Raw genomic sequence first — 14,473 nt, forward strand, 5'->3', positions numbered from 1 at the left:
ATATATATATATATATATATATAGGTGGCTCCCTGGGTTATTCTAAAGTGCAACCAAGGTTAAGAACCAATAGTGTAGGCATACAGGTGCAGATAATTTAGGCTCAGAAATGGATTTTGATGAATTTTTCAATGTAGCCTGTTATCAGACACGAATGCTGGCCATTCATTGAATATTCACAATGCCCCAGACATGTTGCGTTGCCCTCAATACCTACCATATTTGGGGGTTACCATAACAGAGTTAAAAGATAAGTATGCATATCATTTTCAGGCATCCCAAATATCAAGTTTGGTGTTTAAAAATGCCTTATTTACCCATAACTGACCTGGGTTAATAGAATTTTTCTAGACTAAAAAAAATCTCTGGAAAATACCCAGAGAAAAACTTTATTTTCCTGGCACAGGAAGTCGATGTTTTAGTAAAATCCTGGCTCTTTTTTTTTTCTTTTTTAAAGAAAATCATCCTGCTTTTCCTTTGTTTGAGAGAATCAAAATGCTGTTTATTTTACAAGCATACTAATATAAACTCAAAGACAATTGATGGAAATTTTTAATTTTTGCCTACTTAGAAAAAGGAAACATTTGGCTGATGAGTGCATCGTATTCATGTAGATGCCCTCATCCCTGAATTTTTTTCTCCTACCTCTTAAGCCAGAAGGAATTAATGATATGTCTTGCTTCATTCAGTAATGTTTCTGAAAAAGTTGGATGTGATTTGAGCTATTAAATTTGCAAGACTCTCCCACTATTATTCTCTAAAGTTGTTCTTAATTAGGGCATTTTTTGCCCCTTGGGGACAATTGACAATGTCTGGAGACATATCTGTTACAACGGGGGGAGTGAGTTTGCTACTGGCATCTCGTGGGTAGAGGCCAGGATGCTGCTAAATACCCTGAAATATACAGAAGAGCCCCCACAGCAAAGAATTTTCCAGCCATAATGTCCACAAGGCTGAATTTGAGAAACCCTGCTCTAAAGTTACTACTTTTTTATCTGTTATGAACTCAAATTTTGCCCCCAGCATTTGGCCTCCTTAACGCCCTTCTAGAAATAACTCTTGTATAAAATGATAACATATAAACACAACTGTCCCAAATATGCTTTGCCTTTCAGGCAGTGGTTGTAGATTATTTCTCACTTGTATGTAAAGCATTTTGGTGTCTCATATGTATGGGGCAAATAGCAATGGAAGTCTGACCGTTATAAGGGAGATCAGAGCATCTGAAGACATCAGGGGCCAGAAAGGGGATTCCTCACATTGACCTGAAAGAATAAAGGCTTGGCCTCTTTTTCCTGGGTTCAATAAATGGCACTATGTATTTTTAATTGATGAAGCATAACTTATATTTTATAAGCTTAACACTTTTATAGATTTGCTTTGTCACTCCTTTTTTATAATACCTCTCTTAACTGGGATCCAAACCACCATGAAATGACAGTTAACTAAATCACTTCACTCAAGTTAACTTAGCAAGCAATGTATGTCTCTCTCTGTGACTGGAGCTTGGTTGGCTGGAAAGAAAATGGGGATTGGGGAAATTATCTGGTGTGTGCGAAAGAGAGAGAGAGAGAGTCCTTTGTGCTTGATACCTAGGGTGCCCACCTGTGTGTTGCTCTTCTCAGCCTCCTCCTCTTGGAAATGACTCTTACCCATCCCTCTTGTCATGATGAGTGCCATATCTGTATTTGTGGTCTTTCCAATTTCCCTCAGTTGCTTGGTGTAGGACTAGGCACCCAACCCAAGTGGGAACAACTAGAATATCTTCTCTGGGGTTTCAAACTCAAAACCAAGAGGGAATGAACCTTGACTGAAACTGAGAGGTCTGCACTGGAGCTGCAGGGACTCATGTTTCTTAGCACATAGAAGATGCTAGTTCGTCACACGAGAGGAGAACGAAGCCAGAAGAGCATGGAGAAGCACATTGCTGGCAAACCCTGCCCTCCTCCCAACTTGCTCCCCAGTTCTTCCTCTGCTTTTTTGAGAACGCTCCCCAGATCCTTCTGACTTTCTTTCTCTTAAGTCAGTGTAAGGTTCTGTGACTTGGGACCAAGAGAGCCATGACAATACAGTGGCCTTCCCTGAAAATGAATTCCTTGAGATCCCCACACACAGACGTCCCCAAGTGAAAATAAAACCACAAACCCCAGAGTGTATCTGTTTGCAGGAGGGGGGTTCTGGTAATTAGCTTAGATTGCAACAAATGGCACTCACAGACTGTTGGCTCTGCGTGTGTGCTCTAAGATTGGTGTTTACCCTATTAGATTCCAATTTAAGAATGTCATAAAGTTTATCAGTGAGCAAATGGAAACTAGCAAGAACACATATATAAGTGGTGAGAGGCGTGTGCCTTGATCCATAGGTTTTTTTACACTTCAAAAAGAAAATTACTTTCTATTGGCTTGATAGCAAAGGGGACACAACCATACTCCTCCACTGAAACTTGGTGATGGTTGGGTATTTTTAGCAAATGAGTTGTCAGCAGAAAGGCTTCATTAGACCCATCAGGATATCTGCCCATGAAGAACGAATCCCAAACTGTACTGACAGTTTCCTTGAGCCAAAATGATGAAGCACCTCTGACAAGAGCCATATTGTGCTCCCCATGTGAGGAGTGTGAGGAACAAAAGAGACAGTCTGATCTTCATTTGGTCAGGTTAATATTGACACAGCTTAGAAAAATCAGAAGTGTGTGTAATGTACCCGTACAACTAGTGCTCTGGAGACTTGACTGGTGGTTTCCATAAATCAGAATGGGTACCCAGAGAGGAAGGGAGGTTTCCTGCTTTCTCGAAATATTGTTCAAACTAGATGATTTATTTTTACAAAGAAAAATAAATAAAGCTGTAAGTTTTCAAGCTCATGGCTCAAAACAAGCCAATGGGGATTTTTTTTAACATCTATACACAATTATGGAAATAATTCAGTATTATTATCTGGTAGCTGGAGTGTTGCCCAGGTTCCACCATTTCAAAAATAAAGCATGACTAATGAGTGGATTTTCCATTACGCCTGGGTCCTGAGTTATTCATTCCCATATAGAAGTCCTTATAAACACACATAAATTCTAACAAAAGGGCCCTTAAGGGGGAGCAACAGTGTAGCCCTTTTCCTGCCGAGTCCTTGCATCCATCTTGTATCGAAAAGTTTTGATGATTATGGGTCTGTCCTTAAAGAAAATGTAAGTAAGGCTGAGCTCGTTAATGATCATGACTTATTTATCTTTAATGGGTTGTGAACCTCCCCACATGCAAGTATTCAATCTACTATCAACTAGTTGTGAGAGTCTGCCTAGGACATCTCTATGAAATACAGTATATAAGATCATTCTTCAGGGTCACTCTCTGTGGTTGTAACATTGGTTTCCTTTATGATGGAGACAGTAAGGATGGGGCAAGACTTCAACTTGCTTAACTTCAGGTTCATCTGAAACCAATCCACTTCATTTTAAGAAGGTCTTAATTTAAACCTGTGCTTCCGGATAAACTATTTGCCCCTCCTCCTCTCCTTCTCTCTCTCTCTCGCTCGCTCTCTCGCTTCATTAATCATATGGTTATAGGAGGTAATAACAATTTGTCCCATGACATGAAAACAGTAATTTTCAGCAAGCATGTGCTCTCTCCTTCTATTTTTGAATTCTTTGATCCAAAAGATGACCTTACTACGGTGATTGTTTAAAAGACTCTTGGTTTCTCCTCTAATACTTATGACATGCTTGACCTACACTGAAGCATCTCTCTGCAGATTGATACATTATTTTGTCTTTGATGGTTATGCTTTTATTGGAAGACTTTGCTTGAAGCGATGGTGATATTGTAGGTTCTTCTGTTAACTTTAAAAACAAAAACTGCCAGTTATTTTACCAGCAAAAATGGGTTTATTGAGGAATAACAGAGAATTGCAATCCAGGTCAAACAAGCTATGCTGGCAAACCATAGGCAAGTCAGCGGAACAACAGAGAGGAATGCTCTTTTATAGAGGACGTCGGGAGCAGGGAAGGCTGTTTGTTATAAACAAAAAGTCCATTGGGAATAAACTGCGAGTTTGAAGTATTGTGGCTTTTCATTGGCTGAGCTGTGACAGTCTCTCGTTGGCGGGTGTTGCCAGGGGAGAGGAAAGCCTTTCTTGCTCCTGCCGGGGTAGTAAAGTAGTGTTTATGTGCAAAGTCTGTCTCTTCCTATTGGGTCTACAATTGATAACAAGTGGTAAAGTGTGAGAGCTTCCCCTATTGCTCTCCTGACATCATTCTAAATGAGGTTCCCTTTGTTAGTTTGTTTGTTGTTGTTGTTTTTTTGCTTTTTTCCCCTTTAATTAATTTTCACACTTCCTATTAAGATACCCGTTCCCTACTGGTTAAAAATTACCTCTTTTGTCTCCCCAGTCATCTTCTGCAATCCTAATTCCTGGTTTCTCTGGGCTTTTGAGCAGAAGAAAAGTAATGTTGGGAGCATCCTTAGATAGAGTTTTTATATCCTGAATGTAATGAGATTCTTCCATTGTGTGTCGAATCCACCAAAGGAAGCAAAACTACATGAGGGGAACTCTGGGTAACCCATGACCATGCCAGTTCTCCTGCTTTTTATGTTTTCTGTGCACATATGCATGCCCAACTTTTTAAAATTACATATTGCTGCAAGAACGTCACAACATTCTTCTTCATAGCAGTTTCTTTGAGTTTTCAATTTTAGGCGTATACATACAGGTCATGATCAGCCTACACATATTTTAGAGAGTAGATGAAAAATTGGAAATTGGTCATAAAGCATGATAATACTGAATCATCAAAAAATGTAAGCAGCTCATTATTATTAGCATTTGTTAAAATCAAGGGTGTGGCTTGCTGGTGTATAGTAATGAGGGCGAATCGATAGTAGGTAGTCATAAATGGAGTGGCAAAAAAGTGGTTTTTGTTCCATCAAAAACAGAATTCACTAGTCATATCTCTGGCAATGAAGAATTTTCTCATTCAAGAATAACCTGGAGGTTAGAACATGGGTTCGACCCCTATTTTTCACATTAGTTCCTTTCCCTCTCAGAGCCTCCTTTTTCTCCGTGTGAAGGAGAGATGATGTTACCCACTTCATCAGGGCATCTTAAAGCTTAAATGAGATGATGCAAAGCATGTAACAGAGAACTTAATGAAGCCACAGTGCTTGATTAAATTATGATAGGCAAAAAAAAAAATTATGATAGGCAATTTACTCTGGGTTTAAAAGAAAATCATATCGATATACATGTGTTACAGACTCATTTATATAATGTAGCATTTTTAATTTTCACAAAATCTTTTCACAATAGAGCTCTCTCTTTAGCTATGAAAAATATTATGTACTGTCTGACTCTATTTTCAAGATATGATGTATAATATAGTTTTAATAGACCCAGTGAAGTTTTTACTACTAAAATGCCTTGGCGAGCGTATAAAAATAAGGACAATACAGCTTTTTTTTTTTTAATGACATCTGGTAAAAACATGGGAAATATCTTTGCTTACCAATTAAAGAGTGTATGGAAAACAGAATAAATGAAATCTCTTAATTTATGCATTTTGTGTTCTCATAAATCATTTTCCTGTCAAAATTATCAGGCTTTATTATTGCTGAATATTTTAAACATCATAATGGAATTTTGGTAGCATAAATCATAAAGCTTTCAATTAGAACATTTGTGTACACACCTCAGCATTTTTCTTATATCTTGATGAAAAAAAAATAGTCCTCAGTCTAGAAATAAATCCATGCAGAGTATAAATGTCAAACTATACTCTTAAATTTCAGTAACTCAGCAATCCATGCTGGTCACTGGGCTTGCAAGGTAGTTATGGATTGTCAAACTGTGTTTCTAAGACTCACTGTTCCCCCAAAATGAAGCTCTACATGTTTCTGTTTCATCTTCGGAATGATTTTTATCCTACCTGCAAAAAAAAATACCTGCTCACTTGATTTTTCTATTTCCTATAAGAAGAAAAGAATCTCAAATGTAATAAATCCTGGCATAGCTTGTCCATGACATTAGAAAAGGATTTATTTCCTTTAGTAAAAGCCTTACTCAATATATTTCATTTTTTTAAATGTTTTTTTATTGTATTATGTTAGTCACCATACAGTACATCCCTGGTTTCTGATGCAAAGTTCGATGATTCATTAGTTGCGTATAACACCCAGTGCTCCATGCAATACGTGCCCTCCTTACTACCCATCACCAGTCTATCCCATTCCCCCACCCCCCTCCCCTCTGATACGTTGTAAGAGAGACAACGGTTTCTGGATTATGTGTGTAACCCAGAATGCCAGACCTAAATAGAAAGTGTTAGCATGAGGAGTAACATCGACTGAAGGGCATGTGGCACTTGGAGGTGACAGTGGAAATGAAAGAACAGGCTCAACGCATGGTGACTTAGCAGAAGGAGAAATCACGACACAATTTTTTGATCCTTTAAAAGCTGTTATTTATGTATGGACAAACAGAAGCTCATTCACTGACTGTAACTTGGAATTAAAGATAAAGATTCCAGGGGTGCCTGGGTGGTTCAGTCGGTTAAGCGGCTGCCTTTGGCTCAGGTCATGATCCCAGGATCCTGGGATCCAGTCCTGCATCAGGCTCCCTGCTCAGGGGGGAGCCTGGTTCTTTCTTCCCCTCTCTCTGCCTCTCCCCCTGCTTGTGCTCTCTCTCTCCCTGTCAAATAAATAAAAAAATCTTAAAAAAATTAAGGTTCCATTAATGAGATAAACACTGTTTACCCATTTTTAAAAATCTTGAATCATTTTTAAATGACTTTGCTTCACATTTAACTTTGTGTAACTCCCTCTATCCCCTCACCTTTAAAAACTTTACATGCAAGTCACTTAAGTGACTTAAACATGTGTGTGACTATCACATGAAAGTTCATATATATTATAAAGGATATAAGGCAAGAAATTTTAATAAGAATAACCAGTTCCTATACCAAAATTTGTAAAAGAGCAGCATTCTATTCTTTTGTGCGACTCTTTCATAATTCGTGTAACCATTTCTCTGTTGTTGGACATTTAGGTTGTTTCTAAGTTTTAGTTATTAAAGTTAATAACCCGGTGAACAGCTTTGTCCACAAACCTTTTGTGCGCATATCTGATTATTTCTTTAGAATGTGTTTCAAACAGTGTATGAGAATGCCCCTTAGGAAATTTTTGCCAATAATAGGAAAAGAGAAGATGAAACATTTTACTATCAAAGGATTTCTTTGATTATCAGTGAGCTCAGATATTTATCGGCATTTGTATTTCAATTGTGAATGTCTCACGTTCAACTGTTTTTCTATTGCTATGTTTACTTTTTCCCATTGATTTCTAAGAACTCGATTTTGAGGACATTAGGACTTCTGCCTCCCAATTAAAAAATAAATAAAATGATAATAAATAACAATTGCATTGAAAACTTTTGAGTAGCTATAAGCAGAGAATGTCTGCTTACATTTTTAAAAGCTCTCTCTTGGTGCAGCTACAGGGAGACCAGTCAGAAGGCTGTCACCGCGGGGCGCCTGGGTGGCACAGCGGTTAGGCGTCTGCCTCCGGCTCAGGGCGTGATCCCGGCATTATGGGATCGAGCCCCACATCAGGCTCTTCCGCTATGAGCCTGCTTCTTCCTCTCCCACTCCCCCTGCTTGTGCTTCCTCTCTCGCTGGCTGTCTCTATCTCTGTCGAATAAATAAAATCTTAAAAAAAAAAAAAAAAGAAGGCTGTCACCTCAGTTCAAGCAAGAGATGATGGTGACCATGGCTAGGACAGTAATAGAGATGGAGAGAAGTGTTTGGACTTGAACTATGTTTTGGAAGTAAAGTTCATAGGATTTGCTGATGGATGAGGAATGAGAAAAGAAAAGAATCAATGATCTCTAGTTGTTTGGCTTGGGAAACGGGATGCCTCGTGGTGCCATTTAATGATATGGAAGAGCCTGAGATGGAGGTAGGGTTTGCTTTGTTTTGTTTTTGTTTTTTGAGACACTTACTAGACATTTATGTGGAAATACCATATGGATAGGCAAGGGTAGAGTTCAGGTGGATGTAGCTTGCTAGTCACTGGCAGACAGATGGTGTGAAAGCAGGCAACTGGACCACCTGGGTGGCTCAGTCGGTTAGGCATCTGCCTTTGGCTTGATCCCGGAGTCCTCAGATCGAGTCCTGTATTGGGCTCCTTGCATCGGGCTCCTTGCTCACTGGAGAGGCTGCTTCTCCCTCTGCCTGCCACTCTTCCTGCTGTGCTCTCTCTCTCTCTGACAAATAAGTAAACAAAATCTTTAACAAAGAAAGAAAGAAAGAAAAAGCAGGCAAGCAAGCCAGGCAACTGGATGAGATCCCCGAAGAGAATGTGTAGATAAAGAAGAGAAAAAAGTTTGAAAATACAGTCTGAGGAATGAACATTTAGAGATTGAAAAGGAAGAGGGACAAGCAGAGTTGGCCTAGGAGTAGCCTGGGAGCTGAGAGAAAAAACAAGGAGAGTGTGATGTCAGCAAAGTGAAGGAATGATGTGTTTCAAGAAGGAGGGAGAGGCAACCTCAGGGAGTTCTTTGGAGAAGTCACATAAAGTAAGGACAGGAAAGTGATTATTGGATATTGCCACCTGGAAGTGATGGGTACTTTTGAGAAGAGCAGTTTCAATGGAAGGATGGAAGCAGAAACCAGCCAGAGGGATAGAGGATAGGAATGTATGACCAATGTCAGAAGAATGGGTTTTTCTCTCTCTGGGAATAGCCATATTTCAATTCTCAAATATCTACAAGACATTAGTTAGATCACCTTTATTTCATGAGATGCACTACAGCTACCAGCACGTAGCATAAAGACTCAATTTTTCAGAGCAATGGAATAAGAGCTAACACAGGATTTTTGTGAGAGAATGGAATTTTCCACTGCATTTGTCTGCAAACTTTCAACCACAAATGTAATAAATCTCCTGGACACTATCACTGTCACTATCTCGGTTGTTACATGAGTTAAAGTAGAGCCGTATCATTTGTTTCCCTCTTCTTGTCAACACAATCATCAACCTCACCTTGGCTTTTGGCTGGGAAGTAATAAAGCCTTTTTCTCCCCACACTTCCGGGGTCTTCCAACTCATTCCAAAACTAGAAATCACTCGGGCAAAAGGACTCGTGACCTCTAAAAATGTTTAATAATCGAATCTTTGGACCCGTGGGTGACAAAGGACAAAGGACAAATGGCAGCACCTCCCATTCTTCCTGGTTGATGTATTGGAATAGGCTGGGTTTTGTGCCAGACAGTTAGTTCCCAGCCATAATGATTAGTAAAGTAACTTTGTAAATTCCGCGCAGCAATCTCAGGTTGGGGTCCTGCTGCTAAGGTGGAAGGCTGTATGGTGGGGGCGGGGGTGTAAGTTAAGGTAGGAGCTCTTCATTTTCTAAACCTTTGGCAAGTTGAGTGAGCTATACATACGTGTATGTATATAATTTTAACTGAAGGTGGAGGAGACATTTTGGAGACATTTGAGCAGATTAACAAATAGTATTTGTATACATGTAACTAAAACAGTAATTTATCAGGTAGAAGGCAGATGGGGGAATAAAATGCCAACCTGTATCTACAGTTGGGTTGTGTTGATGATGAACTGCTGTTTATTCAGGGCCAGCCTAGCTTGTCAGCAACATAAGAGCCGTGGTAGCACATGACTCCCCGCGTAGCTAGAAGACAATAATAAATTATCTCCTATGCAAACAGCACCGGCATAAAAGCAGAACAAACAGACTCTGCCTGCCAGATTCCTGAAGATTCTCACTCATTCCCTTGTTTGATGCTGTTTTCAACCTGGTCCTAAAGCCAGTAAGATCATCTCTGGTTTGGACAATTATAGGAGGGTCGATGGGACATAGTTGTTGACGATCGCCGTTTGGAGGTAGCCTAAATGATTCACATAAATCTTTGTTTTCTCAATACTTCATGTGGTCGTACGGATTCGGGGGCCACCCAGAAGAGAACTGGGTGTCACGCAAAGGAGCATGATCCGAAGAATCACTCGAGGTACCTAATGAAAAATACAGAATCTTGGACCCAATCCTCGACCTGATAAATGAGAGCTTCCGGCCACGTGGCTCAGAAATACACAGCTGCCCCGGGGTGATTTTTATGATGAAGGCTGCGGGACGAACAAAATGCTGAGGGTGTGAGTTAGTAAAAGTCCCAGGAAAATGACAGCATTGAAAGAACCCAAGGGGTTACCCAGGGTAAATACATCGAAGAATAAATGCCTCCCTTTTTGAAATGGCTTTTCGATTTCCAGCGTGCATTCGAATCACCTGGGATTTTTGGAAAATGTAGTTTCTGCTTCAATAGGTCTGGGGCGTGGCCTGAGACTGCATTCCTGACTAGATGCTTGGTGTTGCCAATGCTGCTGGACTTAAGTCCGGCAAGATCCTAGAGTCGTCATTTGCACACAGAAGAATCCGAACAGATTGGAGCTCAGCCAACAGTTCCAAATAGCAAATGTTCCACAAGTATGGCTTTGAATAATGCTGAATCTACTGAATCCTAGTCTTGTGCTCAGCTACCAGGAAAACCTGCCTTCTTTTGTTCAAGTGACCTAGCTGGGAGTCCCATGATCATTGTTATTGTATGTGAAAAATCTTTTAGCAGTGTTGCATCTTCTTTCAAGTTCAAGTGTTGCAACTTCTTTCAAGTCTTGTCTGGCCTCTTAGGGGCCTCATAAACCTCGACATTCAACTCAGCAGAATTACAGAGTACATGTGTTATGGATATTTTAAGCAGCCGGTAAATAATCTGAGCCACAAATATGAAATCCACAAGTTTCAAAGAATGACCACGTACAAACATAAATCTGGGCACGGAAAATGCCCGCATCTCTACGCACTGCACTCCGTGGCTCCCCGTCGTGGTATCTGGGGAGGGTGTACGTGGCACCTCCACTTTCCATGGTATATATTTCTGTGTCACTTTAATACTTTACCACTGGTACACACAGTTCTGATGCCTTTTATATCAGAACAAAAATTGATAGAATTCTTTGTATCTCTTGGGTGCACATCGTGGTGATTTCAGCTGAGCAGTGCAGTCAACTGTCAGTGGATTGTCTATGATGATCATATATATGTGTTGTGATAGAGGGCCATGCAGCAAAGGCTGATTTTGTGTGTCTGTCTCTCCAGTTATTTAAAAACATTTTTTAAGGGGCACCTGGGTGGCTCAGTCGGTTAAACGTCTGCCTTTGGCTCAGGTCATGATCCCGGAGTCCTGGAATCATGCCCATCTTGGGCTCCTGGCTTATTAGCTGGGAGTCTGCTTCTCCCTCTCACTTTGCTCCTTCTCCTTCCTCCTGCTCCTGCTCTCTTTCGCTTGCTCTCTCTCTCTCAAATAAATAAATAAATAAAATCTTTAAGACAAAAGCAAAAACATTTTTTGAGCAACTAGTATATGCCAGGGATTATGCTAGGGGCTAACATATGGTCTTCAGTTCCTTTCTTTAAGAAAGAGAAACAACTATGCCCACAAAGTGTTAATAAAACTGAAAAAAGCCAGCACATATCTGAAGATGATGTGAGCCCCAGGTTTGTGATAGCGGGCTCCTTTTCCGCAGTGACTTATTCCTTCTTAGCTACCACATAGAGCAAGAAGATCTGATATCATAGCCCTTCCATAAATCTCCCAGACTCCTACACTGGAATAAAAAGCATACAGTTAACTCAGCTAGATTCATCCGTAGGGGATTCTTCTTGGCATTAGAATAACCATTGGAAAACAATTATAAAAAAAGAACAGTAATTTCCTCCTATTTTTCTAGTGATATGTTGTAATAATAGTCAGCAGCTATTCCTAATCCTGTGAACAATAAAAGGAAAAGTATTTTTTACAAAGTCAACTTTCGAATAAATATTTTAGGAAAAAACTGTTAAGACATTTGTTCCTTGTCTGAACTATCTTAATAATGGCCAAGACTCCTGGGGCACCTGGGTGGCTCAGTCAGTTAAGCCTCCGACTCTTGGTTTCAGTTCATGATCTCAGGGTGAGATGGAACCCCATGGGGGCTCTGCCCATAGAAGGAAGTCTGCTTGGGATTCTCTCTCTCCCTCTCCCTCTGTACCTCCTCCCCCACTCCTCCCCACCAGCTCACACACACTCACTCTCTCTCTCTCTTAAAAAAATAAAAAATAAGGGCCAAGACTCCTTCCTTCCTTGTGTTAGGAAAACAAACAAGCAAAGGACATTTTAAGGCATAGCATGAAAGTTTGCAAACTTGTGTGTTTCTCTCGCTTGCATCTGATAATAAATAGCCATCACCATACATCATAACTCGGGACAAATTTGTGGCACAACTCCCTGAAGCGAGGCAGTCTGGCCTTAATATCAACTTGCCTGTTGTTGTTTCAGAACTGTATGTTTCACAGCAATATCAGCAGTGACTTGAAAGCATTTGCAGACAAGTTCGGTTTTGATGTCCTCATCCTCCTGGCCACCTACCTGTCGGAGGAAGAGCAGCCCAAACATCAGATCGCTGTGTACTCCCAGAACCTCGAGCTGTGTAGTCAGGTAAGGACCTCCTTCACTGCCGCCCGTTTGCTTCCTAACCTGCTGGCTGTCCCAACACGCAGCGGGACGTGGGAATGGATGGGTGGCTCAAAGAAATGGACCCAAGAGATAAGGTCCTAAAGTGTGAGTTTTAAGAAATGTTGGGGTTACTTTACGCATTGGGCCATTTTTGTATGTATGTATGTATGTATGTATGTATGTATTTTCTATTTAAAATTTTTCAGGGCTTTACTTCAGAGTTTTAGTTTTCAGTTTTGAGGCTATATCACCCAAAAGTCACCTAATTAGAATTGGCAGTGGGATAAATATTGGCCCTTTTTAAAAATTTGAGGTGTAATTGACATCTAACATTATATTAGTTTCTGGGGTACAGCATAGTGATTTGATATTTGTGCATATTGTGACGTGATCAACAGTGTAAGTCAAGTTAACATTCATCACCATGCATAGTTACAAAAAAAAAATTTATGTGATGAGGACGTTTAAGATCCACTCTCTTAGCAACTTTCAAATATACAATACAGTATTGTTAACTATAGTCGCCATGCTGTACCTTACATCCCCAGGACTTATATATTTTGTAACTGGAAGCTTGTATCTTTTGATACTTCACCCCCTCCCCCAACACAAGGCCCTTTTTAAATTTTTATTTTAAAATTTATTTTGTAGTGAAGTATAGTTGACACTCAATGTTACATTAGTTTCAGGTGTAGAATATAGTGATTCAGCAACTCTGTATTTTATGCTGTGCCCACAAGCGTGGCTCCCAACCGCCCGTCATCACACAACACTCATATCATTGACTATATTCTCTGTGCTGTGCCTTTCATCCCCATGACCACAGGGGGCGTTTTAAAAGATCCCCATATTTATTTGTCTTCTAGACCAAATCCATAGAAAAAAAGAATCTATCTTTTTCACCCAAAGAAAGGCAAGTCCTCTTGGGGGTGATGTTTCTTTGAGGACTGCTACTTGGTTATACCTAAAAAAAATTTAGTCCCCATCTTAAATTTAGTCCCCAGTGTTTCATAACTGGTGATCTAATGCTTTGATCAAAATTGGCTTGTCTCCAAGTGCTATAATTCTGACTGGGTCAGAAGAGGAGTCAGCTCCTCTTGGTTGATAATTGAATTTTTTAACCCAACGTTTTGGAAATAATATAGGAAGTAGACAAAATTAATCAAAATAGGGCACTGGCTATACCGAACCAGGTGTATTTAACAACTAATACGAGAACCTACATGATTCCTTATAATACAGACAACATGAACATAGAACAGTTTCATCACCATCTTTCCTCCCTAATGGATTAGACACCTGTCTATGTGCAGGTGGCTACAGGCAAAGTCTCGCGAGACTCCTTTCTCATTCTACGTCCTCACTTGCTGTCCCCCAAGAGATCCATGTTGGCTGTATTGCATGTGACCGTAGGTACTCATGGACTCCTCTGTGCATTCTCAAGTCCAAGTGTGAAAGAAGAAAGAGCCCCTCTCTGCTCCTGCTTCAGATGTAGCCCCCCTTCTGACCCTCACACACCTATGCATTGTACCACTGGCCTATGGCTTTTTCAATGCTTTGCTCTGCACTGGGTTTCCAAGCTGAATTTTATGTCTAGTCACTGGTTTCCTAGGGAACAACTTAACATCTCTCAAGCCTCCATAGTGGTGGTGGTTTTCAAAGCGCTTTTAGTACCAAATAGGTTTAAAACTTGGTTACTCTTAAACAGACAAAAGTGGAAAATCAGGTGAAGGGATTAGAAGCCCTGGAGCCCACGCTGCCTGCCTCTCCTCTTCCCCATGCACCGCCCCCATCACCTGAGAGACAGTTCCTCTGAATCTTGAGCAACATAAGGTCAAGACTACCCTAGAGGAAACCCTCTGTGTCCAGGTGACCACAGTTGATTAAGGGTCAGCTTCTGCAGAGTTCACAGCGTGGCTCCACCAC

The 14,473-nt window shown here is 40.4% G+C and overlaps 1 protein-coding gene across 1 annotated transcript in view; it reads left to right on the forward strand.

The window, feature by feature from the left end:
• PRUNE2 (prune homolog 2 with BCH domain) overlaps positions 1–14,473 on the forward strand; it is a 227,190-nt gene that overhangs the window by 140,979 nt on the left and 71,738 nt on the right. The window contains exon 8 of the mRNA XM_040620128.1: positions 12,371–12,529. Coding sequence (XP_040476062.1) covers positions 12,371–12,529 — 159 coding nt within the window. The remainder of the gene's footprint in view (positions 1–12,370; positions 12,530–14,473) is intronic.

This window comes from Ursus maritimus, unplaced genomic scaffold (genome assembly GCF_017311325.1).
Source record: "Ursus maritimus isolate PB19 unplaced genomic scaffold, ASM1731132v1 scaffold_34, whole genome shotgun sequence".
Taxonomy (NCBI): domain Eukaryota; kingdom Metazoa; phylum Chordata; class Mammalia; order Carnivora; family Ursidae; genus Ursus; species Ursus maritimus.